At 37.4% G+C, this 27,041-nt stretch overlaps 1 protein-coding gene across 2 annotated transcripts in view; it reads right to left on the bottom strand.

The window, feature by feature from the left end:
* Positions 1-1,724: 1,724 nt before the first annotated feature.
* LOC145987292 (scavenger receptor class B member 1-like) overlaps positions 1,725-27,041 on the bottom strand; it is a 55,203-nt gene continuing 29,886 nt past the window's right edge. For both annotated transcript variants that reach the window (XM_083121810.1, XM_083121809.1), the window contains exons 4-9: positions 26,232-26,373; positions 22,130-22,330; positions 20,232-20,625; positions 17,106-17,224; positions 7,202-7,327; positions 1,725-3,474 (exon numbers count right to left, since the gene is read on the bottom strand). In XM_083121810.1, coding sequence (XP_082977936.1) covers positions 3,226-3,474; positions 7,202-7,327; positions 17,106-17,224; positions 20,232-20,625; positions 22,130-22,330; positions 26,232-26,373 — 1,231 coding nt within the window. In that variant the 3' untranslated portion in view covers positions 1,725-3,225. The remainder of the gene's footprint in view (positions 3,475-7,201; positions 7,328-17,105; positions 17,225-20,231; positions 20,626-22,129; positions 22,331-26,231; positions 26,374-27,041) is intronic.

Genomic DNA, 27,041 nt, shown 5'->3' with positions numbered 1-27,041 from the left:
AATTTCTGTGTTCCAGGGACCTAGGGTGATAACCCCCTTCGCATCTAGGGCTCCATTCCTTACTAGTCCAATTTGATATAATTTTAAAACCTTATGTTCGAGCGATATTCGCTCAAGCGACGCATATCTCAATTCCGTACGTTATGTAGCGTCGTCCGTGCCAACTATTTCGCGCCCCAGCGATATCCTCTTCCTGCAGCTAGCTAGTTCCTAGTTTTCTTGGCAACGATTGATTGAAATGTTAAAAATATCAATGTAAATATCAATTGCCATATTTGCCATCGTATAAGAGACATTTTTTTTAGGAAAAAGCTTTATCACCGAATATTATAATGAATGTATAGTATTGCAAATATAAAATGGGATAAAGGTCTACTTTCAACAAATAACATACCTAATCTAGCAACGAAAGATACATTTTAATCTTCTTCGTCACACGGCCTCCCCGATGGCGCAGTAGTAGCGTCGTTGCCTTGTAATCAAGGGGTCCCGGGTTTAGAACCGGTGGAGGCACATAGTGGTTCGGATCCCACTTTAAACTGTAGGTCCAGTCCCGATTAGCCTTACTGTGCATAAAGTGGACTTAAAACACCAAATCAAACCAATCTTCGTCACACACTGCAAGGAAGCAAGAAAGAAATTGTCTACCTGAGAACAGAGAAAATTTCCAGAAATGATGGTAATCAAAAACTGAATATCGGACGCACTCTGTTTTTCAGACCTATTTTTCAAGGAAGAAATCGTCTTATACGCCGGCAAATAAGTAAATATTTCGTTGAAAATATGCAATTGTTTTCAAACGTGTCTCATTAATCCACTCATGAGTCTACTGATGATACTGACATAATGAAATTCACCAACTTTGAAATGTCGTTATTCGGTATTTTCGTACTTGAGTATATATATGTATATGTTTTAATGTTTTGATACTTCGAGTGAGTCATAATTCTGATCCGCTGTTATTTCCATAGAGGAAGGTGGGAGAATTGTGCGCATAGCTGAGCAGTGATGAATGACTTGCAATGACACTTTTACAAGCTTCAACAAGTGAACTTTTAATCGGCTAATACTTTTTATGTTAAGAAAACAGCTTGCTTGAAGCCATATTTTTTTAAAAAAAATGTTTGCAAAGCGCACAGTTACCATAACATAAGAGTGTAATTATGAGCATATGATTGGATAATGGTTCGCGATGTTAAGACACTGAGCAGATGTTGTTTATCCGAATGGAGGATTTTATCTTGCATTACTTGACGTCCACATAAAACATATGAAAGGCCAAGAAAAAACTTTATCGCGCATAGGAAATGATAAGAAAATACTGATTTAATTGATTGATTTACTTTATTTTACTTCGCTTTTTGTGCCACTTTTGGCTAATTTGCGAAGATGGAGATGAGTGATGATATAATGAAATTAATGAATGGACACTCAGAAAAATCCATGCCCATGCCGGGATTCGAACCCAGGACCCCTGGCGTCGTAGCGCGATGTGCTAACCACTCCGCCACGAGGGCCGGCCAATACTGATTTCAGGGCCACTTTTTGCTTTATATTCATCTCCAAATTTCTCGGGGTCCCTGAAGCCAGACATAGTCTTCTCCACAGCAAGATGTTGCCGGTGAACTCAATTTGCCACATTTTAAGACAGGTCACCATGGTCAAATATTTGCTAGGCCCATTTAGATTTTGCGATGCACATTATTACCCTCCGTGCACAATTTCCTCACCTTCTCCAACGTAAATATTTTGTAATTTGAGCTGTAAGTCTACATTCTCTTAATATTCTTTATATTTACTATTTTTTTAATATTTCCATCAGATTTTTTGTGTTTTTACTACAATTGAGATTATTTTCATACCTTCTATCAGTAAGATTCAGCAATTGAGGTTAGTGGTTCAGAACAAAAGAAAATCAGTTTTGCTTATTAAAAGATGTATTTGCTAGTAGCAAATTGGTACAATTATAATTGATTAACAAATTGGCACTTGTGCAAAAAATTTAAGAAACCCTACAAGAAAAGGGTCTTTGTGACTAAATTGCACTTACACCTATTTTAAATTACATATTTTCAGTGAAAGATTTAAGAAAGAGCTTGAGCCCCTTCCTCCAAAGGCTAAGCCATACTATTTTAACAAAATATGGTTATCATCGCTTCTTGACTTAAAAATTGTATGTTGTATAGTGCCTCCCAATGCAACTGGTAGCAACTGCCCCCTCGCCGCCACTGAGTGGGAAGGTGACTTTTTCATGACTTCACCTAAACACTTGTCTTATCAGTCGTTGAAGTAGCAGGATAGTTACTTTCTGAGTTACCTCCCGAACACTAGCCCTTCTTGCTACAACCTTCAAGCTAACTAAAGACTTTTTGCGAAAGAACAAACTTCAAAATTCTATTTTTGTCTTCACCTTGAACCACTGAACCAATCGGCTTGGTCCAGTTGCCGTGGTGAGGGGAAATTCTCGTTTTATTCCGCGTTGCCAAATTTTTAATTTCGAGTAGTTTTCGAAACAGGTGGCACCCTCAACAAGGTCAAGCACGGCGAAGACTGATAATGGTTGCCTCCGCGTAGCAAGCGAATGGGTCTCCGATTCCCTGCCTCTCCCTGAAATGCAAGCGAAGGGTGCATGTTGACAGCAAAAGGGGTCGTGTACGACTGGACAAAAATCAGGCGTGTAGCAACAACGCTTTCCCTCCCTTGAAACTCCCACAACTGGAGGCGAAAACTCTGGGTTTCCTGAAGTTTGTTCTTTGGCCGATCGGGCTATAGATGATACACTTGGCGTAGGTTACATAAAAAAGAGTAGCACGTTTGTTGTTACTTTGTCATACCATAATGACTGTTCTCCGTACTGCATGTTTTTCAATATAAATTTACATGCGCAAGTTTAAAACAAAACAACAAGACATGTTTCTAATAGCAAATAAATCCTCCAATTTCGTGGTAGCGCAAGTAACGAAGTAACATTGCAATTACTACTTATAATTTCTGTAACTCGTCACTATCGCAAGTACCAAAAGAAGTAATACATTAGTACTTGCGGTACGTTACTCCAAAACTCTTCTGAATGTGCTAAACCTTGAGTGAAAGGCAAACACTGACGTCAGTTTTCTAGAAGATACAACACACCGCAACGAACACTTCACAGAAGCGAATTCAATGCGCACAAATATAGCGACAAGTACATCACAAGTCTCAAACGTAACTACCATAATCACGACGTCACTCGGGATCATGTGGACCTGGGTTTTCGGGCCGTTCTTTCAAGCTCATCATTGGCAACATTTCTGGTATTTGGTACCTCAAGGTAATTCTTGGACTTCTCCTGCAGACCGAAGCTATGGCGGCCGTGAGGAACATGACTCCTCCTAGACAGAACAAACCGTACGTGACTCCCTTCTCAAGCATGGGACAAACCACCACACCGAGATATAGGATGTTGTTGATAGATTCCGGGATCTTGTCGAAACCCTGTGAAAACCAAACAGAAGTGATTATTACAGACATGGGCATGGACGACCGGAAGGAGTGGGGGGCAACGGCCTCCCATGGAAAATGAAAGTCAACCAAATATTATATGTTTCACACATATAATTTCATTTCAACCACAATAATGTGTGTTAATTATTGCATTAACATGATAACTTCAGTGAGGGGACAACACCATTATAGGGGAAAATGTGTCTTGTTTGCCTCCCCCTAAAATAATACCTTGCTTGCCTCTCCCTGGCTAACAATCCTGCAGACGTCCATGGACATGGGCGTAGCTTGGGACCTAATTTTCGTGGTCACAATCGAATTTTGTGCCTTAGCCTTGGGGGTGGGGGGTCAGATTCGGAACGTTTTCCATTTCATAAAAATAACACCCAGGGTTATTTCCTAAATAACTGTTACATTTGCAAAAACACAAATATTACCCTTTATTAATTTGCTCCTCAGGTCTCAGAAGGTTAACAAAAGTACACTGAACTTGTACATTTTATCAAACCTGAAAAAATTGCAGGGAGAGGAGGGAAGTGACCCCTTACCCCCCGCTAAGTTATGCCCATAATAATAGACCTGATTCATTTAAATTCGGTTACTTAAGTTTGTACAGTACACAGAGCGGATTGATTTAAATTACTCTAAATAAATCATTTATATAATAATGTACATAAGGATTTTGTAGATATCAGAAACACTTTTGGTGAAAGTATATTAATCTCGTAATCATTTAATGGTGATTATTAGGTTCTAAGATAGGAAAATAAAGGAAATGAAATATATGTATGTGAGAAGTTCATACGAAAGGAAATGTAAACAGAGGATTTCTCTTGCTTTAAAATTCAATAATTTTATGGACAAAAATAGTGTAGAAAAATATACAAAATACTAATCCTGTTAAACCATAATAGTGTCAATATCATTAAGCTGGAAATAAACATTTTTTTTGAACTATCAATAAAAAATGCAGGTACAAAGACTATAAAAATATTAAGTTAATACCTATTTTAAGTTACAATTATAGAGTACATCCAGAATGTTTTAGTTTCATTGGAAGAAAAATTACTGAAATTATTATTAGTTTCATTAACAAACATTTCCATAGTAGTTACAGTATCAGAAACAGAAAAAATGTATGTTTACGTATATTTTCATTTGCTTTAATCAAACTGTTCAAATATTTTACATTGCCATTTACTATAAAAAGCCTTTCTATAAAAAAAACATATGTACGTGCATGGTGCCAAAAACCATGCAGGCAATTTTAAGCATATTTTTTTTAAAAAAAACTAAACAATCAACCAACAAAAATGATTTTTTAAATAAAAGTCATGATTTTTACCCATCTTGACAGTACAGGATATGTTCAGGGCCAGGCTTTGAGATACAGTGTCGTATGGTAATAATTTAATTTGGCAAAATTATGTAATTGGTATTTTAATTTGAAAACCGCCAGGTATATCTGCCACACCTTGTGTGGATATCAACGTCTCTTTTCTGCCACTTTGGCTAATTTATTTATTTATTTATTCCTTGTTTTGGATGGCGAAGTTAAGGCACAAGCCTTTTCTTCCACTTAACCATCTCTATATTACATTTTATAAATTGATTTTTATAGCTAACTGTATGTTAAATATATAAAAACTAAAAACATTAAGATACTAAGAAATGAAATCTATAAAAACTAAGAACATTAAGATACCAAAAAAAAAAGAAAAACACAAGAAAAATAAAAGAGAAAGACGCAAAAAACATAAAAAATAAAGACAAAAATACATACACACTAAGTAAAAAAAAAATACACGTAAAACATAAACACACACGCAACAAACATAGTCAAATTACAGAAAAAGTCGGTGGGTGTTGGTCCTACCAGTTTACACGAAGGTTTAATTTTATTTCCCTGTTTTCAGTACTGGTAAGTTGACTCCAGATGAAAATTTTGTTAATTTTGATTTGAATTGGCCGAGAGAAGAAGAGTTTCTTATGTCATTGGGGAGGTCATTCCACGCTCTGGTAGCAGTGACCGTTAAGGAATTTCCATAAAACGTTGTCTTGTGGGAGGGGATGGCCAGCAGAGTGTTGTCTCTCGAACGGGTGGCAAATGTGTGTGCTGAACTTAGGGGTTGAAATCGAGAAAGTAGGTAGGACGGCTCTCGTGAGTTTACTATTTTGTAGAGCGCTGTAAGAGGGTGGAAGCGGCGGCGAGTAGAAAGGTCGAACCAGTTTAGGTCCTTGAAAGCCGGGGTCAGGTGGTCAAAATATTTGATATTATAAATGTAGCGCACACATGCATTTTGTATTCGCTGTAGACGTCTTGCTAGTTCACCGTTGAGGTCAATATATGTCAAGTCACAGTAGTCTATATGAGACAGAACTAAGGACTCCACGAGTGTTTTCTTTACTTCTTGTGGTAAAATATTTTTAAGGCGGTACAGCGAGTGTAATGCTGCGTAGGATTTTTTACATATGGCCTTCACATGGTCACTCCAAGTGAGGTTTTCGTCCACAACGACTCCCAGGTCTTTGACCGAAAGCGACAACGAAATGGGGTTTCCTTCAACAAGAATGTCAGGGATGGAGGACTAATTAAAATACATTTCGTTTTCTCAGCATTTACTTGCAGACCGTTTGCCTGAGACCACTTGCAGACGTTCATAATATCATCGTTTAGGGCTTTGATGGCCATATTGATGCTTGTTTTAGGGAACGACAAATAACATTGGACGTCATCAGCGTACAGATGGTAATTTGTCGATTGAAAGTTTCCAGATATATCATTTACGTACATGGAGAACAGCAGCGGAGACAGGACGCTACCTTGGGGTACACCGCAATTCGTCGGCAGCCACGACGACTTATTGTCAGAAACGAATGTGCGTTGCTGTCTGGCTGCTAAATATGAGCGAGCCCAGTCAACAGCGGGTTGGGAAAAGTTGAAATAAGATGACAATTTCGCCAGTAGGATATCGTGGTCTACGGTTTGGAAGGCTTTGCTGTAATCGAGGAGAACTAGCATTGTCAAATATCTCTTATCCATCGCCGACCTTACATCATCCATCACTTTAATGAGCGCTGTGCTGGTGCTGTGATGTGGGCGGATACCGGACTGGAAGGGGTTCAACAATTTTTTCGATTGCACATAGTTAAAAATTTGCTCGTGAACGATGTTTTCAAATACTTTTGACAAAGTTGGGAGAATACTGATCGGTCGAAAATCTTCATCGCTTACTGGGTTGGTGATTTTAGCCACGGGGCGTTTCAGTAATTAATGTGTCAGTGGAGTATTTGAGGGGGTTCGGGACCTTAAGTCTCCCTTCAAATATCCTCGAAGTCAGAAAATTTAGTTATCATGACCTATTGGCTTTAAAATTGTTACTTCCTAAAGGCAGTATAATGGAATGTCATCGTAATGTTACTCCAGCGTGATGCTATTGTGTGTGGAGGCACATTGCATAGTAGTTCAAAGATTGATTCGATTTATTTATATCACTTTCCTGACACTTTTGGTTAATCGCTACGATGAGGATTGGTGATGACATGATGAAATTAATTAAGAGACAATCACAAAGGACGCCCAGGCCGACTTTCGAACCCGGGACCTCTGGCACAGTGGTTTAGATCCCGATGAGTCTATCTGAGCATGAAATGGACTTGAAACAAACTATGTGTGTACCTAATTACCACCTTTTTAATCCGTTGTTAAAATACTCACCATATCGATCCAAGCAGCTGGCATGAACATGTCTCCAATTACTGATGTCCTTTTTATGTACTTTGATTTCCTGACGTCTATATTTAGTTGAACCTTTAAGTGGATTTCCAAAGGAATCCCCAGCTCCTGAAAAAGTAAAATGATTTAGAAATACCTAAAATGGCAGAATTTCTATTTATCAGATTAATTGTTATTTTCAACTAAATACTCAATGTACAAATATAGAGTCTCAATATAGTGGCAGCCCTTTGAGTAACCAAGTGTTGCCAAGTAGTTTGTCGTTCAACATTTTGGAGCTTCCGCCCAGGGTGCGAAATAATTCAAAACTGGTAGGGGGGGAGAAAGTTCTTAATCTTCAAACCCCCTCCCCCACAAATATATGTGTAAATTATACGATATACATATTTGTAATGTTATTAAAAGTAAAAATAAATTACTCAATTTAAAATATATTATTATTATTAATTACATAAAGAAAATTAATTTGTTACTTTTATACATATCAGATATTGTAAAGAAGCTAACTAATTCCTTTACTAACTGGTTAAAGATGTTAATAAATTATGAAATAGTTGAAGTGAAGTGGTTTTAATTTGTGTAAATTTTTGTTTAGTTTGTGTTTATGTTAATATAAATCAATTAGATTTCATTGTTATTATTGTGTTGCATTCTTGTTTTACTTTCATTGTGCGTATATATGTAGACTCGCGCACTTTCGACGTGGCCTTTGGCCACGTCTCGTGCGCTCGCTGACGTGGTTCTCTTATTTGGAAAGTTTTGAACGTTAATGTATGTGTGTATGCGCTGTAATATGTACAAATAATCAAAATATTATTGTTTTTTCTTAATAATTAGCTGGGTAAGTAATAACAGTTTCAAGATAGTTAGTTACATGTTTTATGTAAACGAATTCAATAGCGACACTAAATTGGAAAAGTAACATTTTACTTCTGTAGTCAGTTTTACATTATTAAACATAATTGAAATAAAGAAATGTTTTCCTTCATTCTTCGCAAATTTCTATCTCTCCTCTGCAATGAATTCTGATGCTCACATTTTAAAATTCGAAAACTCTAATACTGTGCACAAAGTGGACTTAAAACACTAAATCAGTCAATCAATCAATCAATCGAAAACTCTAGCATAATTCCCTTACAGTAGCATTCGGGGTGAAAATAAACTTTCTTTAAGTTCCCTAGCAACGTCCGTTTCCATGGTGAACAACAAGCACGGCAAGCTCTAAGGAATTGTATGTCATTATACCCCCTAAACTTTTAGTTGAAACAAGCACGATGAAGATATTTACGCATTGAGTATAACAATATATACGTAATTGTATCTGGGCTGAAACTCCTTATTATATAGATGTCACCCTTGTTTCAGGCACCTTTTCAAAACCATGAGTTCATTCATCAGTGTGCTATTGATCTGTGAGAAATATAATGTATCTCGACAATTAAGAATTGAAGGAAACAATGTGTGCTACAAAAAAAGCCCATGGCAACGGGTTGCTAAGGACGTGAGAAAAGGGCATTTTCACCCTTAAGGAAGGGCCGATTGAGCGATTTTTCAATTTTCTCGGCCTTTTGGGATGATTTCATGGGGGGTCGTAATCGGGCATTTTTCGCCTCCGGGGCTTCCTTCATGGAGAACATTTATGTCAGTGAGTGAGTCAGTGGTGGGATTGGGGATTTATATATATTGGACTCGCGTACTTTCGACGTGGCCTTTGGCCACGTCTTGTACGCTCGCATGCGTGACCTTCGGCCACGTTGTGATCACAATCATGTTTTAGACGGTGTTGTATTGGATGATGGGGAACATGTGTACAAGTTCGCTAATTTGAAAAGTTTAGAAAGTAACTTTATGTGTGTATGGGCTCTAATAAGGTACAAATATTCAAACTATTATTGTATATTTTCTTAATAATGACCTGATTAAGTAATAACCGTTTCAAGATAAGTAGTTGGATGTTTTGCATAAACGAATTGAATAGCGACTAAATTGAAAATGCAATATTTACGTATTTTGTTATTTTCACATTTTTGAACGTAATTGGATAATAACTGTTTTCCGTCATTCCCCTCAAATTCCTACCTTGCCTCTGTAATAAAATTCTGATGCTCTTATTTTGAAATTCGAAAAGTCTAGCATAATTCCCTTACAGTAGTTTTCTTGGTGAAAATAAACTTTCTTTAAGTTCCCTAGCAACGTCCGTTTCCATGGACAACAACAGGCACGGCAAGCTCTAAGGAATTGCATGTCATTATACCTCCTAAATATTTAGTTAAAACAAGCACGATGTAGATATTTACGCATTTAGTATAACAATATATACGTAATTGTATCTGGGCTGAAACTCCTTATCATGTAGATGTCACCCTTGTTTCAGGAACCTTTTCAAAACCATGAGTTCATTCATCTGTGTGCTATTGATCTGTGAGAAATATAATGTATCTCGACAATTAAGAATTGAAGGAAACAATGTGTGCAAAAGAAATGCCCGTGGCAACGGTTGCTAAGGACGTGAAAAAAGGGCATTTTCACCCTTAAGGAAGGGCCGATTGAGCGATTTTTGAATTTTCTCGGCCTTTTGGGACGATTTCATGGGGGGTCGTAATCGGGCGTTTTTCGCCTCCGGGGCTTCCTTCATGGAGAACATTTATGTCAGTGAGTGAGTCAGTGGTGGGATTGGGGCTTTATATATATTGGATTTGTTAATGATCTCTTGCGAAAGAAAGCATTCAATACTCACAACTTCACAAATTTGTGTGTGTTTTCGATATTATTCTTAGTTTCAAATTAAAAGTAATTTCTTATATTTTGTTTGTTATAACAAAAATTTCCTCCCGGAATTTTTTGTTGGGGGGAATCACCACGTCTGTCCCTCCCCCGAGGATTTCGCATCCTCCTTCCGCCGAAGATCGAATCCGGACCGTTCGCACCGAAGGCAAGACCACTACCCACTCGCGAAAGTTCATGTTAAAATTATAATTTACATGTACAACGAATTCACAAAAAGAATAAACTCAAGTAAAGTGCTCCCCTTGTGATTTGCACCACGCCATGAAGGCATATAGGGGTGTGGAGTTAGGGTCCCACACTTTCTTCATCACGGCCGATAAGATCAGCACCACGCCCCTACCATTCAAGTGGTTTTATGGTTTCTCCCCCAGTTTCCTCCAGGTACCCACTTTATACTACGCTGGATGGGCGCCTGAGCCGCTTGAACATGTGGAAGAAATCCCAGATCTTCCCCGCCGGGCATCCTACCCGGGTCTCTCGGATGGTAGTCAGACGCCCTAACGACTCACTTTCACATAACTAATTGTAATAATAATAATGATAATGAAAATAATGTTAAAGCAGCTTACAAATTTATAAATTTTTGGCCTCCCCAATGCGGCGTATTGATAACATTGTCGCCTTGAAATCAACGGGTTCAGGGTTTGATACCCTGTAGAGCACCTGCACACTGCTTTGGGTTCCACTTTAAACAGTAGGTCCATTCCCGATTAGCCTTTCTGTGCATAAATTATCTTTTTGCATTCTTATATCTTGTATTTGTTATAGGGATTGTACATAATAAACTAACAGTCTAACATTCTTAAACCCGACGGCTTATGGCCTCCGTTTTCGTCTTTTAACCTTGTCACCGTCTTGGCCTTCCTACATATCGCTCACCACCAGTTTTCCTGATAATGCTGTAAACTTCCCTTTCCTTTTGCACGCATGCTACATGCCAAGCACACTGACGTCATCCTGATGTAATTATTCTAATAATAGCATTGGATGACAGTTGCAATAGCTGCATAATCTACTTTCGGAACTCATTTATTGAAATTAAGGTTCATAGCACGTCATCACTTGAGCTGAGCTATTTGCCCAAGCAATAAAGAAAGTGTCTTGATTAAAGCTTATCCAATATACAGGGTGTCGCAAAACTCTTTCAACAACGCTTGTGTGCTGGTAGATATCATAAAAACAAGTAAATTTTCCCTATAAAGTTTACCTCGAAAGCGCTTAGTTTCTGCGCTATAAGCGCTTAAAATCTATCCTGTACGTATGCAACCCAACACAGCAAACGCTTGCTCTGACATAACTACCAGGGGCGCGTGGCAGGGTTGCCACTAGCGTTTCTCGTTAAGAGAGACGACTTGAAAACAGCAACTTGCGAGTCTTGCCTGAGCAAAATCCAAAACATTAATGGTACTTGCAATGTTGTAAGAAGCATTGACAGTATTTATGAACTGACCAAAACAAATAATGGGCAGACTGAAATTCAAGATTACTCATTCTAAAATATCTCCATAATTGATTGATTGATTTGGTTTATTTTTATTTTAATTTGCTTTTCTGCCACCTTTGGCTAATCGCGAAGATAAGGATGATATGATTAAATAACAAATGACACCATTGCCTAGGCCAGGAGACACCTGACGCCGTAGCGAGCTGTGCTAACCACATCACCACAAATGTTTCGTGTGTCGTGCAATATCAACAATTGCAAGGGACACATGAGATAGGGGAAATCCAACGTCATCCACAATACGAAGAAATCTTCGGGGTTGGTGTGCACAGCGCCCGCGTATGAAACACAGAGCAAAGCGTTATGAGACCAATGTCACAAATAGCCAACATACAATACTTATTTTATAAAACAGTGGCAACCTATAAATTTTAGAGACAACTGATATGCATGTAAGAAAACATATGTATTTTAAAAGTGGGTTTCAAGAAAATTCCAACGATTATTTGCAATACTAGGAACATGCGAAATAAAAATTATCATTCTCTCTCCCTCTCTCTCTCTTTCTCTCCAATCAAACTGGTTCATTTTGAATGCTCTATTAAAGAAGTTGTAAATTAATATTACATTGAAAAGAATTACATTGAGTTCGTTGCATACTGCCTGTACAATTTTGTTCCGCACTTCACGATCTCGTTTGATATTGCTACATACATCAAGAGAAATCCTCGTAATTTACACTCTTTTCATGTGTGGGAATTAGTTTTCTCATTTTGTGTCTTTGTTTCGCATTCTTATCATCGAACGTAAAAAAAATAATCAAAAGGAAACCATTAAATACACTTCATAAATTGTACATATCTATCATTCATTGTAGCAACTTGATATCAACATTGAAATGTAAGAGTAACATTTTCGGAAGACACCAAAATGTCAACTTCTAGTTCACCCTGGAAACAACGTTTTGTAGGAAACGAGAGAGATTCTGACATCTAGAATTTCCGAGATAATTCTTGTGAATTTCTATTCTTCTCATTGTAGGTCATTTTTCTGCCGGATATTTTTGTTTCTTTTCAGTTTAGAGGTTTGCCTGCTTTTTATAACGAACTCGATTCGCAATAGCGCTAGTTCACAATTTTGTAATAAATAAATTGTAATAACATTACAGTCTGCGTGTTCGAAACGAGGCAGCAAACACATCATGTTTACATGTGTTCGTTCGTGGATTTCCTCCTTCTCACGTGTCCCTTGCAATTGTTGATATACACGAAATACCCAGTGGGGATGTGGTTAGAACAGCTCGCTACGGCGTCAGGTGTCTCGGGGTTAAATCTTGGCCTAGACATTGGTGTCATATGTTATTTCATCATATCATCCTCATCTTCGCGACTAGCCAAAGGTGGCAGAAAAGCGAATTAAAATAAACCAAATCAATCAATCATTTATGGAGATATTTTAGAATGAGTAATCTTGAATTTAAGTCTGCCTATTTTGTCTTGGTCAGTTCATAAATACTGTCAATGCTTCTTACAACATCGCAAGTACCATTAATGTTTTCGATTTTGCTCAAGCAAGACTCGCAAGTTGTTGTTTTCAAGTCGTCTCTCTTAACGAGAAACGCTAGTGGCAACCCTGCCACGCGCCCGTGGTAGTTATGTCAGAGCAAGTGTTTGCTGTGTTGGGTTGCATACGTACAGGATAGATTTTAAGCGCTTATAGCGCAGAAACTAAGCGCTTTCGAGGTAAACTTTATAGGGAAAATTTACTTGTTTTTATGATATCTACCAGCACACAAGCGTTGTTGAAAGAGTTTTGCGACACCCTGTATATAAAGCCCCAATCCCACCACTGACTGACTGACTCACTGACATAAATGTTCTCCATGAAGGAAGCCCAGGAGGCAAAAAAGCCCGATTACGACCCCCCATGAAATCGTCCCAAATGGCCGAGAAAATTAAGAAATCGCTCAATTGGCCCTTTCTTAAGGGTGAAAATGCCCTTTTTCCACGTCCTTACCAAGCGTTTCTATAGCTTTTCTTTTGACTCACATTGTTTCCTTCAATTCTTAATTGTCTAGCTACATTATATTTCTCACAGATCACACACAGATGAATGAACTCAATGAATGAAAAGGTGCCTCAAACAAGGGTGACATCTACATAAGAAGAAGATTCAGTCCAGATACAATTACGTATATGTATATTGGTATACTCAATGCGAGAATATCTATATCGTGCTCGTTTCAACTAAATGTTTAGGGGTATAATGACAAACAATTCTTTAGAGCTTGCCTTGCTTATTGTTGACCATGGAAACGGACGTTGCTAGGGAACTTAATGAAAATTTATTAATTTCAAAATGTGAGCGTCAGAATTTATTACTAAGGAGAGGTAGGAATTCGATTACGTTTAAAATTGCGAAAAAGACAAGAGACGTAAAATATGCTATTCCGATTTAGTGTCGCTATTGAATTCGTTTATACAAAACATCCAACTAACTAAGCTTGAAACGGTTATTACTTACTTAGTTTATTATTAAGGAAATAGACAATATTTGTACCATATTAGAGCTCAAACACACATAACATTACGTTTAAAACTTTTCAAATAAGCGAACCACGTCGGCGAGAGCACGAGACGCTCGCTTAGCCTTTTCATAGGGTGCAAATACCCGTTTCATACTCCCTAGTAACGTCTGTTTCCATCCAGGAGCTAGAAATCCGTCTATTTTCTCTCATGGCTTTTACAACTTCTACATACAATAATTAAATTTGAAATGCACATACCTTCTTTAAATATTTTTCTAATTGCAAACTAAATTTTAAAATAGTCAATCTTGATATCTAAAATAACAACAAATCTCCTGCATATGTTTCGATTTTTTATGAATCTCACTGGTTAATGTAAACGCAGATGTTGCAATGCTAGATTAAAAATGTACACGGTCATATTCGACTGAGGCGACACATGGTGCCCAAGAAAACAACAATTAAAATGACTTGCACTTTGTATCTTTCGGTGCTTCGTTGAGTTTTTAGTGCCTTCGTACATTTTTATTACCCTCGAGATAATCACCATCACATATTATATAATCACATATAAAATCGATACTAGGGAACTTAAAGAAAGTTTATTTAGACATCGGAAACTGCTGTAAGTGAATTATACCAAATTTTCGAATTTCAAAATATGAGCGTCAGAATTTATTACAGAGGTAGGAATTCGAAGGGAATGACGGAAAACAATTATTTTTCATTTACGTTCAAAAATGTGAAAATGACAGGAGACGTAAAATATTGCTTTTCCGATTTAGTGTCGCTATTGAGTTCGTTTATACAAAACATCCAACTATCTAGTTTGATTCATGTCTTTATTGTGAAGCTACATTATTTCTCACAGATCACACACACACTCTTGGTTTTGAGAAGGAGCTTCAAACAAGGTTGACATCTACATAAGAAGATGTTTCAGTCCAGATGCAATTAGATATTGGTATACTCAATGCGATAATATCTACATCGTTCTTGTTTTAACTAAATGTTTGGAGGTATAATGACAAACTATTCTTCAGAGCTTAACTTGCTTGTTGTTGATCATGGAAACAGACGTTGCTAGGGAACTTAGAGAAAGTTTATTTTCACCCCGGAAACTACTAAGTGAATTATGCTAGACTGTTCGAATTTCAAAATATGACCCTCATAATTTATTACAGAGGAGAGGTGGAATTCATGGGGAATGACGGAAAACAATTATTTTTCAATTACGTTTTAAATTGTGAAAATGACAAAATACGTAAATATTGCTTTCGCAATTTAGTGTCCCCATTGAATCCGTTTACAGAAAACATCTAAGTAACTAACTTGAAAAGGTTTTTACTTACCCAGCTTATTATTAAGAAAGCAAACAAGAGGCCGAACACACATAACGTTATGTTCAAAACTTTTCAAATGAGGGAGCCACGTCGGCGAGCGCACGAGACATGTCGCTATTTAATTCGTTTATATGAAATATCTAAATATTTTGAAACGGACCATATGTACCCAGTTTATTATTATGAAAATAGACAATAATATGTTAAATATTTGTAAAATATTAGAGCACATACACACACAAACGAACTTATACACTTCGTTCCCTTCATCCAATACAACATGCACGCATCTTCAAAATCATTAAGATCATTGAGGCACCCCATCTATAACATGATTGCGCCCACAACGTGGCCAATGGTCAAGCATGCGAGCGTACAAGACGTGGCCAAACGCCATGTCGAGTCCAATATACTATATATAGCCCCAATCCCACCATTGACTCTCTGACATAAATGTTCTCCATGAAGGAAGACCCGGAGGCCAAAAATACCCGATTACGACCCCCCATGAAATCGTCCCAAAAGACCGAGAAAATTAAAAAATCTCTCAATTAGCCCTTCTTTAAGGGTGAAAATGCCCTTTTTTCACGTCCCTAGCAACAGTTTCCAGGGGCATTTTTTTTGCAGCACACATTGTTCCCTTCAATTCTTAATACATTATATTTCTCACAGATCAATAAGAAATGAATCAACTCCTGGTTAGAAAATGTATTTCAAACAAGGGTGACATCTACTGCATAAGGAGTTTCATCCCAGATACAATTACACATAGATTTATTAATAAACTCAATGCGAAAATATTTACATCGTCCTTGTTTTAATTAAATGTTTAGAGGTATAATATCAAACAATTATTTAGAGAGTTTGCGGTGCTTGTTGTTCACCATGGAAATGGACGTTGCTAAGGAACTTAAAGAAAGTTTATTATCACCCCGAAAACTACTGTAAGTGAATTATGCTCGACTTTTCGTATTTCAAAATTCAAGCGTCAGAATTTATTACAGAGGCAAGGTAGAAATTTGAGGGAAATAAAAGAAGACAATAATTTTCCAATTACGTTTAAAAATGTGAAAATGACAAAAGACGTAAATAATGTATTTCCAATTTAGTGTCGCTATTGAATTCGTTTATGCAAGACATCCAGCTAATAATCTTGAAACGGTTATTACTTACTCAGTTTATTATTAAGAAAATAGACAATAATACGAGTACTTTGAATAGTTGTGCCTTATTAGAGCCCATACACACATAAAGTTACTTTCTAAACTTTTCAAATTAGCAAACTTATACACTTGTTCCGCTTCATCCAATACAACATGCAGACATTTTACCCCATCTATAATATGGTTACGCCCACAACGTGGCCGAAGGTCACGCAAGCGAGCGTTCAAGGCCACGTCGAAAGTACGCGAGTCTTGCAATATAGCCGGCCCCAGTGGCGGAGTGGTAAACACATCGCGCTACGACACCAGGAGTCCCGGGTTCGAATCCCGAACTGGGCATGGATGTTTGTGAGTGTACATTCATCAATTTCGTCATGTCATCACTCATCGCCATCAAATTAGCTAAAAGTGGCACAAAAGGCGAAGTAAAATAAAGCAAATCAATCAATTATCTTGCAATATTACGGCGAGAGCCTCATTTGACTATCAGAATGCAGTTTCAAGAATGTATTGACTGCGTCCTTTTATGTCCATCTTGGATAAAAAAATATTGTTTTTTATAAATAGAATAACAACAACAATTATTATTAGCTGCAGTGGCAATAAGAATAAAGAGACTTACTGGCTGAACAATTGCAAGAGATGTGTGGATCGATCTGTTTGGCTTTAGTCCTTCCACTTTCTCTGAAATCTTCGGGTCGGCGTCCATGAAATGGGGGAAAGAGACCGTTCCTGGTAACCCTGAAAAGTGGAACGTTTCATTTTAAACTTTACTTCCAGCACAATAATAAAAATCGTCTTTATTGGAGAGGGCGTGTTTCGGCCTCTAGGGCCGTTCTTACAACAGACCCTTGTCTGAAGGATTAATACAATGGAATAAAGGGTATACAAGTGATGTAATGCTCGAGGAGATTTGTTGGCTTTTTTTCATCTGCTCTGAAATATGACCTGACCATTCTATGTGGGAATCCATGACTAAGCCAAGGTTATTAACAATATTTTCTAAATTTAATGGATGGTTATTCAATTTGGGGACAATCATGTTATCTGTGTTTTGACTAAGCTTTTTTACCAGAAATTTCGTTCCCATCATGACAAATTTTGACTTGGTTGGGTTTAATTTTAGTAAGTTAGTTTGTGCCCATTCACTTATGGCGTTCAGATTTTTTTTAGTTGTGATGCTGCATTTGAGAACTCTTGTATCCTTGTATGTATGTATGTATATCTGAGTATCATCAGCATATTGGTGATACTGCGCATGCGAGAGACTCTTATGTAAGTCCATTACATAAATGGAGAAAAGGAGAGGTCCAAGAATGCTTCCTTGGGGAACTCCATTTCGAATGTTTAACCACCCAGAGGAACTGTTGTTTTTGCCTGTGAACGTTGCTTCCTTCCAGAAAGGTACGATGCAAACCAATCATGGCTTATGCCGTTAACCCCAATGCTGTGTAATTTAGCGAGTAGAACTTCATGGTTCACGCAATCGAATGCTTTTGAGAAATCAGGCATACAAGTAAGGTGATTTTGCTTTCATCGATAGCTTTTTGTACATCATCAGCAACTTTCAGAATGGCTGTTGTGGTGCTGTGATTGGGCCGAAAACCAGATTGATGCTTTGGAAAACTAGATGTAGTTATTACGTGTGTGAATAGCTGCTCGTGTACTATACGCTCTAAAATTTTCGACATTATGGGCAGTATACTTATTGGGCGCAAGTCAATACAATTGCAAGTTAATGAAACGAATACTATTATTGTTGCATTAATCCATGGATAATTATTTGTTACGTAAGAAATAAAATAAACTGCAAGTAATTATGACTTGGGTTTACTGTATTTTTAGGTTTTGGTTTGGAAATACGTAGACAAGAGATGCTTTTTTTCTTTGGCTGCTAGAAACGCTTGTGACTCATCGCACGTACGTCGAACATCTTCTCGATCATAGGGCCTTATTTCGTTTTCTGTCTGCTTTCGTAGTTAGGTTAGGCTTAAACCTCTTAGCATAAATGCCAGCCCGGGCCCGTAACCATGGTCACGCTTCAATTTTTGTGTGCAATGACGTGTTAGCGGTAAAGTGAATGTATCGCTAGAATGTCAAGCCACGTGAAAGACGGAACGATAGTGTTGCAATCTGCATGTATTAAACACCGGAACAAGGTCAATCTCTAGGTAAGCGATAGCCACTAGCACCCTCAAACGGCTTTACGGCAACTTTAAGTTACGCCATGGGCCACAGATAAAATGTATAGGAACGCGGCTCAAGAAATTCATACTGTGATTTAGTAAACTTCATCAAATTACATTGGAGAGTATTATTTGTATTACAATTCGTGTTTATGTTGTAACATATTGAAAAATATGTTATTGCTCGTTTTAAACAACAGGCAATAGTTTTTATTTCACTGTATGTATAGTAAGTAGCTACCGTCAGTACGTTAAAGTTATATGAAGGTATAAATTGTACAATGGGATTATAGCTTTTAAAGGAGAAATATCTTAGCGCATTTCTGTACTCGATTTCGCGTGTTCAGTTTTTGATATTGTTCCCTATCTGTATACTGCAACACTAGATTTGGATTTCGTTTCAATGGTTAAATTCACCTCTTACCGTCGTCTCGTCATCACGCGGTAAACAAGCTATTGCCCCCTACCCTCCTGATAAATACACTTGTGTAAGTGCAAACTGACAACGAAAGCATTTAACCTACGTCAGAAGACGAAATATGGTACTTGACCGAGAAGGTGTTTCACTTACGTGCGATAAGTGAGACTCTTACTTGAACACAAGAATCTTTCAACGGTAGCATCTTGCTTCAAATTATTTGATGGGACAGAAGGGGTACAATTAGAATCAAAGGGTTTATGGGAGTTCTGTACCCCGTCAAAAAAATTTGAGAGGGTACGGTGTACCCCTGTGCTTGTTCTTGCGTCACTGCACTAAACAATTGACACGATTATTTAAAAGGACCCACAATTACACGTTTAAATGTGTCAATTAATTCAGTAACCTTGCGGAGTGGTTAGCACGGCGCGCTACGAAGCCAGGGGTCTCGTGTTCGAATCCCGACCTGGGCCTGGGTGTTCTTTGTGAGTGTCCCATTAGTCTGGTCCAAAATTTCCAAAATGTGAGAATTTAGTAAGTTGCATTCCCGCGCAACCTGCCCTATGACCCTCAAAGGGTCTATTTTTTTTTTTTTTTTACTTGAGCTCAAATGTAAGCAGAAGGTCAGGGAAGAGAGTCACAGAATACATATTCATTGCAGAAACATTACATTTGACATTTATATATAACATTATAACAAGATATTGTAAAAAAAAAAATCCTTGCCTGTCAATTGTTAGGCAAGTATTTAACATCACAATCATAAAGGTAGTATTCTATGTACAGGATGAGTCACTACTATAAACTCAACACTACCTATAAAATGTAAAGGAATGGTGCTGGGTACAATTGGTCATGATAGAAACACTTTAGGTCCATGGAGAAACCATAGTTGTGTGTGTGTCAAGCATACTATATGCCTTTGAGCTCAAGTTAAAATTAATTTCATCATATCATCGTCGCGATTAGCCAAAAGCGGTAGAAAAGCGACGCTAAATAACAAAAATATAATAAGGAATCATTCAGTAATCTTGATTTGTTGCTTTTCGAGGTCTGTGTGTGTCTGACAACAGAAAAAATAAGAGTTCCCCCTCCTACAAGTGGTGACTCTTAATCCGCCCCTGACATAGAAGACTGCAAATACCTGCCAGACACGGGGAAACGCTCGTGACGCCCTCGGGCAAGCACCCTTCATTCTTGACACAGTAACAAACATTCTCCGGGTTCAAGACCCCGTTGTCCATGGTGTCCTTCGAGGCGCGGTACTTGAATCCAGGGATGCCCTGCTTCACCACGTCACCGAGGTAGGTGCCCACCATCTTCCTGCAGAACGAGTGTCTGTAATAGTATATGCTCTCATTTCTCTGCAAGTTTGGCTGAAACATTGGTCCCACGGTGGCCATCTTCAGGTTGTTGCAATAGTCGCCACTCCAGCGAGTCGATCCGTCGAGTCCTGCGAACTTGTCTATGAGGAAAGGCCGCATGTTGTGACTCCTGCCGTTGGCTATTGTTATTACTTCGTCCCCGCTGGCATATATCTACAAAACAAAACAGATTCCTTTGCATTTACAGCTTGACCAATATAAGATAAAACAGTGTTCGATAACTTTTTGAGGGATTTTAACTGCAACCCGTGGCGGAGTGGTTAGCACTGATAGCTACGACGCCAAGGGACCCGATCTGGGCATGGGAGTACTTTGTTAATGTCCCTTCATCATATCATCACTCATCGAATTACTCAAAAGTGGCAGAAAAGCGAAGTAAAATAAACAACACAGAAAAACCGGATTTAGCTTTATGGTAACCCCATACAAAAATTTTGGTAGCCTTTACTCAATTTGGAGATTTTGACTAAAGTTTTTGGTAACTCTAAACAAATTTGCACAATTACTAAAATAATTTGTCGTTCTGGTGAAAAATCATTTGTTTTTTTGCTTATTTATATAAAGATTTGGTTACAAAAGACAATTTTTTTGTTATTCCAAACAAGCTTTCTTTCCTGTGTGGCTAATTTTGAAAGTAAATAGGAGTAACAATATGAGTTACTTCTTTGCAATAGAAATAACGTTATCAACAGTTACTTTACGACATTTAATTGTTAACTTGAAAGTTTGCAACGTGGGGGAAGAGCTCAATGTGGCAACTTTTTTCTAACTATGTCTTCTTTGAATGCTAAGGTGAAAGGATTTTCATAAAATCGAAGGAAATTTGAAAATATTGTTAAATTGCAGAACACTGTACTGCAATTCTGAGAATTGAATGTAAACACTAAGCACCAAGGGGTACACTGTGTGACACCCTTTGTCTGTAAACGACTTTGTTGCCCATTGTTGGGTCAGGGAGAGTGTATGAGTGAGTTAAATTTTTTCCCTTACTTTGGACTATAATATTGCAACCCTACATTTGTAATTGCAATACTACCACAGCGTTGGAGGTCACATCTAATACACCAACAACATTTAGAATCTTCTCTTTTTTCCACTTTTTCTGATCTGCTCTGCTCCAATACCTTTAAAATTTCCTGGACACGGGCTTATCTGTGTGGATTAGCTTTAATTAATTTGGTGTATTGAATGTTCCCTGAATACATTTCCCTTACTTCATTCTAACATTTCTATATTAAATATATTCAAGATATTATCATATTGATGTGAACTTTCCCAATAACATTAAGTGAAACTTTCGTTACGTTGCGTGGGAAATTCTAGACGTTTAGTCAAATTCTAAAAATGGATCTAATGTAAATGGAGAATATGGCAGAGGAAAAAATATATTTAAACTGCACCATTATTACTAATCACGTCACACGGCTTCGGATACTATATATTGCAATTATTGGTAGAAAAATCAAATATCAAAGTTTGTTAAAGTCAACTGAAGCCGCAGAGGCAAATTAGAACTGGACCACTTGGCAATTGTACCCCCGGACCCAATTAGTAGAATGCGAAAAGCTTTATCGAGTATTATACCTGGACAACTATGTGGTGCCTTAAGACTTATGGGTCAACTCATGTATAAGTTGCGATGATTCTGGTTACTTACCCTGTCCAGAATTCCAAATGACTTGAATGTTATCCACTTGGGTAGGAATTTGTTAACAAGAGCTACGAGCGGATCGTCTCCACCCCAGAGAAATTCTTTGATCGTTCTCGACTGGATGGCTTCAAGCTTATACCTTGTAAGTAGAACCGAGAACGCAGCCTGAGTAAATATGGACGAGTTTCTCAAGAACGACGAAGCTGCCTGCAAAGAAAACATATATATAATGTGTATATACTGTGTATAACTATTGCGTCATTTATATTTAAGGAGTCCGAATCAAATGTTTCACAAATAATATAAATGTTTAAATGAAAGCATTAATTAATTAATAATAATATGTAAATAAATTAATAATGTAATGTTATTATTACATGAATAGGTAAATAGGTAGTATACGAATACTGAAAATTAATAAGAAAATTAATGCCAAAAAGATTAAAAATTGAAAATACTTTCTAATAACAAAAAGGGATGTTAAATCCATTTAACGAAATATAAAGTTCCTGATTAATGTTTCATGCATGTTATTATTTGGGATAAAAGCTTCAAATAAAATGTTTGAAGTTTATTGCGTATTTTAGAAGCGTAGTAGCGAAGTAGCATATATTGTGACAACCATAACTGCTGTAGTTTAGTATGACGAGCAGGAATTTTTACACTTGCTAGATTCCTTCAAGTGTTCGTCTAGTTGTTTTTCTTCTTTTTGTTGACGAAATTGATCAAGTTGTTTCAAGATGGTGGACGAAACCCCGATTTTTTATATTTTTTAAAGATCCGAATTTTGCTTATATTTGTTAGATCATGTTTTCATAGATAAAGATTAAACTCAACAATCTCATTCCATTACTCGATCTATACTATGTTTTAATAAAATCTCTGAATTATTGTGCGTCACATTGGATGAGCAAAGGGTCCAAATGAGGGCAAGTCAGCAAAACTGTGACCACGATATCTGAAGCATATTTTAAGCTGGAATTCTTGTACTGGATAAATTAGGTGACTCGTCTGCAGAGGCGTCGCCTGAAGGGGGTGCACGGAGCACACGAAGCACCAACCGAAAACGGAAAATGTTCAATTTGTTTTCTTTTCTGCAAAATAAAGCACTACCGTTCAATAACTATACTTATTTTACAAAGCAGCTATTTTCGTTCATAAAGTCTTCAGATGTTTCAAATTTCCCAATTTCCCCCAACTGTTGACAAGAAAAGCTCACCGGGTCAGGCAGCGAGAGCCCGGGGCACATCTGGCGCTGTGAACGCCCTCTGCTGTATTCTTCCCGTGTTCTATATAGCTCGACGGAAGAAGCCGAAAAAAGCAAGAGGGAAAAACTGGGAATCGGAGCACGTGCCCTTCCGAAAGAACATTCAACAGATAGCACCAACTGTTCGGAGAATGCCGATAGCGGCCGAGGTGCGAGGTGTTTTATTTTTCGTTTCGTTTAGCTTCTGTATTGGGAAAAAGTGAGCAGTCGTTAAGATATTATAATGCAAGCACTGTTTGCATGCATTGTTATAGCAATTCCTAAGATCTTCGATATTTTAGCCTAATAGCCTATCTTTAATTTCCAATACATTTCGCCAAAAATTAAGGGTGCAAACTTCCTCAACAACATTACAAATAGTTGTCGCGCACCCAAAGCCTTGCATGGCGAAGGTTTTATGATTTAAAACACTGTATCACCAAAATGAGCAGATTTACACTTAACATCGACATTTAAAATTGTTGCTTAATCCTTCAGATAATGTAGACAAGTTAAAAAGAAAGAAGACGAAGACACTGCTAGTAGAAACTACTTATCTTGGCACACATGTAAGCGAGTATGAATATTGAAAAGAAATTATAATTGCTATAAACTCCTACAGGTAAATTTAAAATCAATAATTTTAAGTTTTGCGAATTGCTTCATTGATTGATTTGCTTTATTGTATTTCGCTCTTTGTGCCACTTTTGCCTAATTTGCGAAGATGGGGATGAGTGATGATGATATGATGAAATTGTGAATGGACACTCACAAACATCCATGCCCAGGCCAGGATTCAAACCCGGGTCCCTGGCGTCGTAGTGCGATGTGCTAACCACTCCGCCACGGGGACCGGCTCGCGAATTGCAATTCGCATCATGAAGTTTGAGCATTGCCAGAGATTTACTTACGAAGCTGCTGTGAAATTACAAATGGCTATTCATTTTTTTAAAAAAAAAATCAAACATATTCGTCGATATCATGGTTAGTGAAAATGGTGGAGGTTAATTCTTAGAAACAGGCAAAATACGTAATTTCCAATGAGGAGAGAAGTAAGGCATTTCAAAATTTAAACGGGAAAACATGTATTGTTTACCTTAGTAATGTTTCCTTGTTTTTGAGGGCATTGACGGGCGAGGAGGGGGGCTGTTAAGCGGAAACTATAATAATTCACAGTAAATGAAAACTGGCCTGTGTTTTGTAAATAGTTTTTCGGTGGGCGTTCTGGTGGACTGGTTAACACAGTACAAGGTCCCAGGTTCGTATTCTTCATAAAACATGAATTATTATGATTAGGCCTATTCATATTTCTTGTTTTACTTTAGTTTATTATTTTTTCCTTGTACTATAAAATTTATTAAAGAAATATATTCTGACTTCATTAGAACAGTTCTGTACCGTTTAAATTTGTATAACTAAAATATAAATTATATTTATACAATAAAGGAGAAAAGGTTTAATTAAAAAGCAGAGGAATCCTTAAACATTCGTAGAAAAGAAGCCCAAGGTATATTTTATTTATTTATTATATATACATAATAACCAATGCCGCGAAAGCCCTCCAAGGGTCTTGGCCTATCTCCCGACTGCCAGTCTCCCTCACACAATCCTACCTAGAGGTGTGGAGTTCTTCAACTGGTAATGGGGTGACGTGTGGTCAGCATGTGTTCTTTCTGCATTAGTGGTTGATGTATCAATGATTCACATTTGGGAGGTCGTGGGTTAAAATTTCGTGGCTCGACATTCTGAGGTTATCCGTGGCCTCCTTCAGTCACTCCCGATGGATGTTGGGGTGATGCATTTGATGAACGTCGCTTACCACTTTCTAGGGCTTTCCTGCGTTCTGTCATCTTCTGTCATAACGTCCAGATGAGTGACGTTAATCAAATCGATCAGCATAGGTTTTTGTAGCCTTTTTTAAAACTTGGTAAACAGTAATATGTTTTTGAGAGTATTGGCGCAGAATAGTTGATAGTTGTTGAAAAGTTTCAGCTCTTAATGTTTATTAAAAAATTGCTTACTATTTTTGTCCTCAGAAACTCTAGACAAATACCTAGATAATCTTGTTACTTGGCTAGTGTAGGGTACTCTAAAAACGGAAGTCATAGCTTCGATTCTTGGCTCAAATTTCGCCTTTTTTTATGCTCAATTAATCAGTTGTCCATATTTACCGTTTTCTTCTCTGTGATTGTGATCAACAAATTAGTTCCCAATGTGTTTGTATCCCCCGGTCTGGGGGGAGGGTAACATTTTCTGTGAATTTAGGCTGGGTGTGAACACGGGGGGGGGGGTGAAATTTTCTCTGAATTTAGGCTGGGTGTGGACACCCAACGATTTATTCCACGCGACGCCACTGCTGGCATTACAGTTGAGTTAAATCGGTCAAAGCAATTCAAGCTGGTGGACGAATGATGGATTTTCCCAACGTTACAGGTATTGAAGTGTCGATATTTTCGAATCTATGAAGCGGAACTAAAGTGGCAGCAATTTTAGAACCTTTAAAAAATATAATGCTTCGAGACTTGTGAGAGAGGAGACATACATAGTGCATATAGTTCGAACTTTTGCCGTAGATGTCCTCTCCACTACTGCACCTAGTGTCCTCTCGCGCGAATTTCCGGAACTAGTTCGAAGCTAAGAGGGTGACTGAAAAAGCTTTCAAATACAGCCTAACCATGAAAGAGGAAGGTGAGAAGGATAAATATAATATTATTGTTATATATATATGATCTTCATAGATTTACAATTGAATCAAACAGAATTCCCTTCAAACAATATAAATGCAAATGTTTCAAATAATATATTAGAATATCAAATAATTGTAACTTAGTGATACAAAAAATATAGCATACTAATACTTACTACTACTGGTATGTTAGGAACAATTACTGCATCATCTTCATCGCCTATGGACATTTCTGGAACAAATGTCAGATGTGTTCTTTGTATAAAGGAGACTGTGCTGTTTGCATTAAATGTTATGTTCGTCATTTTGTTGTATTCCCTAAAAATTGAAGAAGAAAACAGTTACAGAAATTGTGTATTTTCTTTGTACACTCGGCTCAATTGTTCCTTTTTTTGTGCAATGTCGGGTGAACTGCACCTTGGACAATAATGGTGTATGAAGAAGCAAATTGCAACATTACTAAGAGAGAAGAATGTCGTGGAATTCGCAAGATTTTTTTCCATGAGGAGAGAGCAAGATTTTTTCAGCAATGCACTCTTTCCAGCACTGCTAACATGTGAAACTATAGTAGTCTTGTAATTATTAACTCCTACTCTGTAAGAAATTATATTACATACGTGAAATATGTGATATTCGACTGACATAACATTTTCATAATAGTCTAATGAGGGCATGGCCACGAATTGAAAAATTAAAGAATAAGTTTATTGTGTAAATTAGAATTTTCACTTAGAAAATATGTTTGAAACAAGTGAAACGAAATATCAATTTTCGTATACTTAAAACTCGAAAATAGTACTGTAAACATACTCTAATGAAACTACACTAAAGCATACGGTATATTTCATTATTAATAAAAAAAATGTGCTAGTGATGTAACAAAGTTCTTGATATAGCTCTCGCTCCTGTTCTTATTATCTGCGTTTTGTATATTCACTTTGAATGTGTTGTCTGTTAACCAGCTTTTAGAATAACTTTATATTAGC

The sequence above is a fragment of the Lepisma saccharinum genome, chromosome 4, assembly GCF_977018435.1.
Source record: "Lepisma saccharinum chromosome 4, izLepSacc3.1, whole genome shotgun sequence".
NCBI lineage: Eukaryota > Metazoa > Arthropoda > Insecta > Zygentoma > Lepismatidae > Lepisma > Lepisma saccharinum.
Note: the sequence above shows the minus strand (reverse complement) of the source record. Positions and strands in the feature narration are given on the sequence as shown.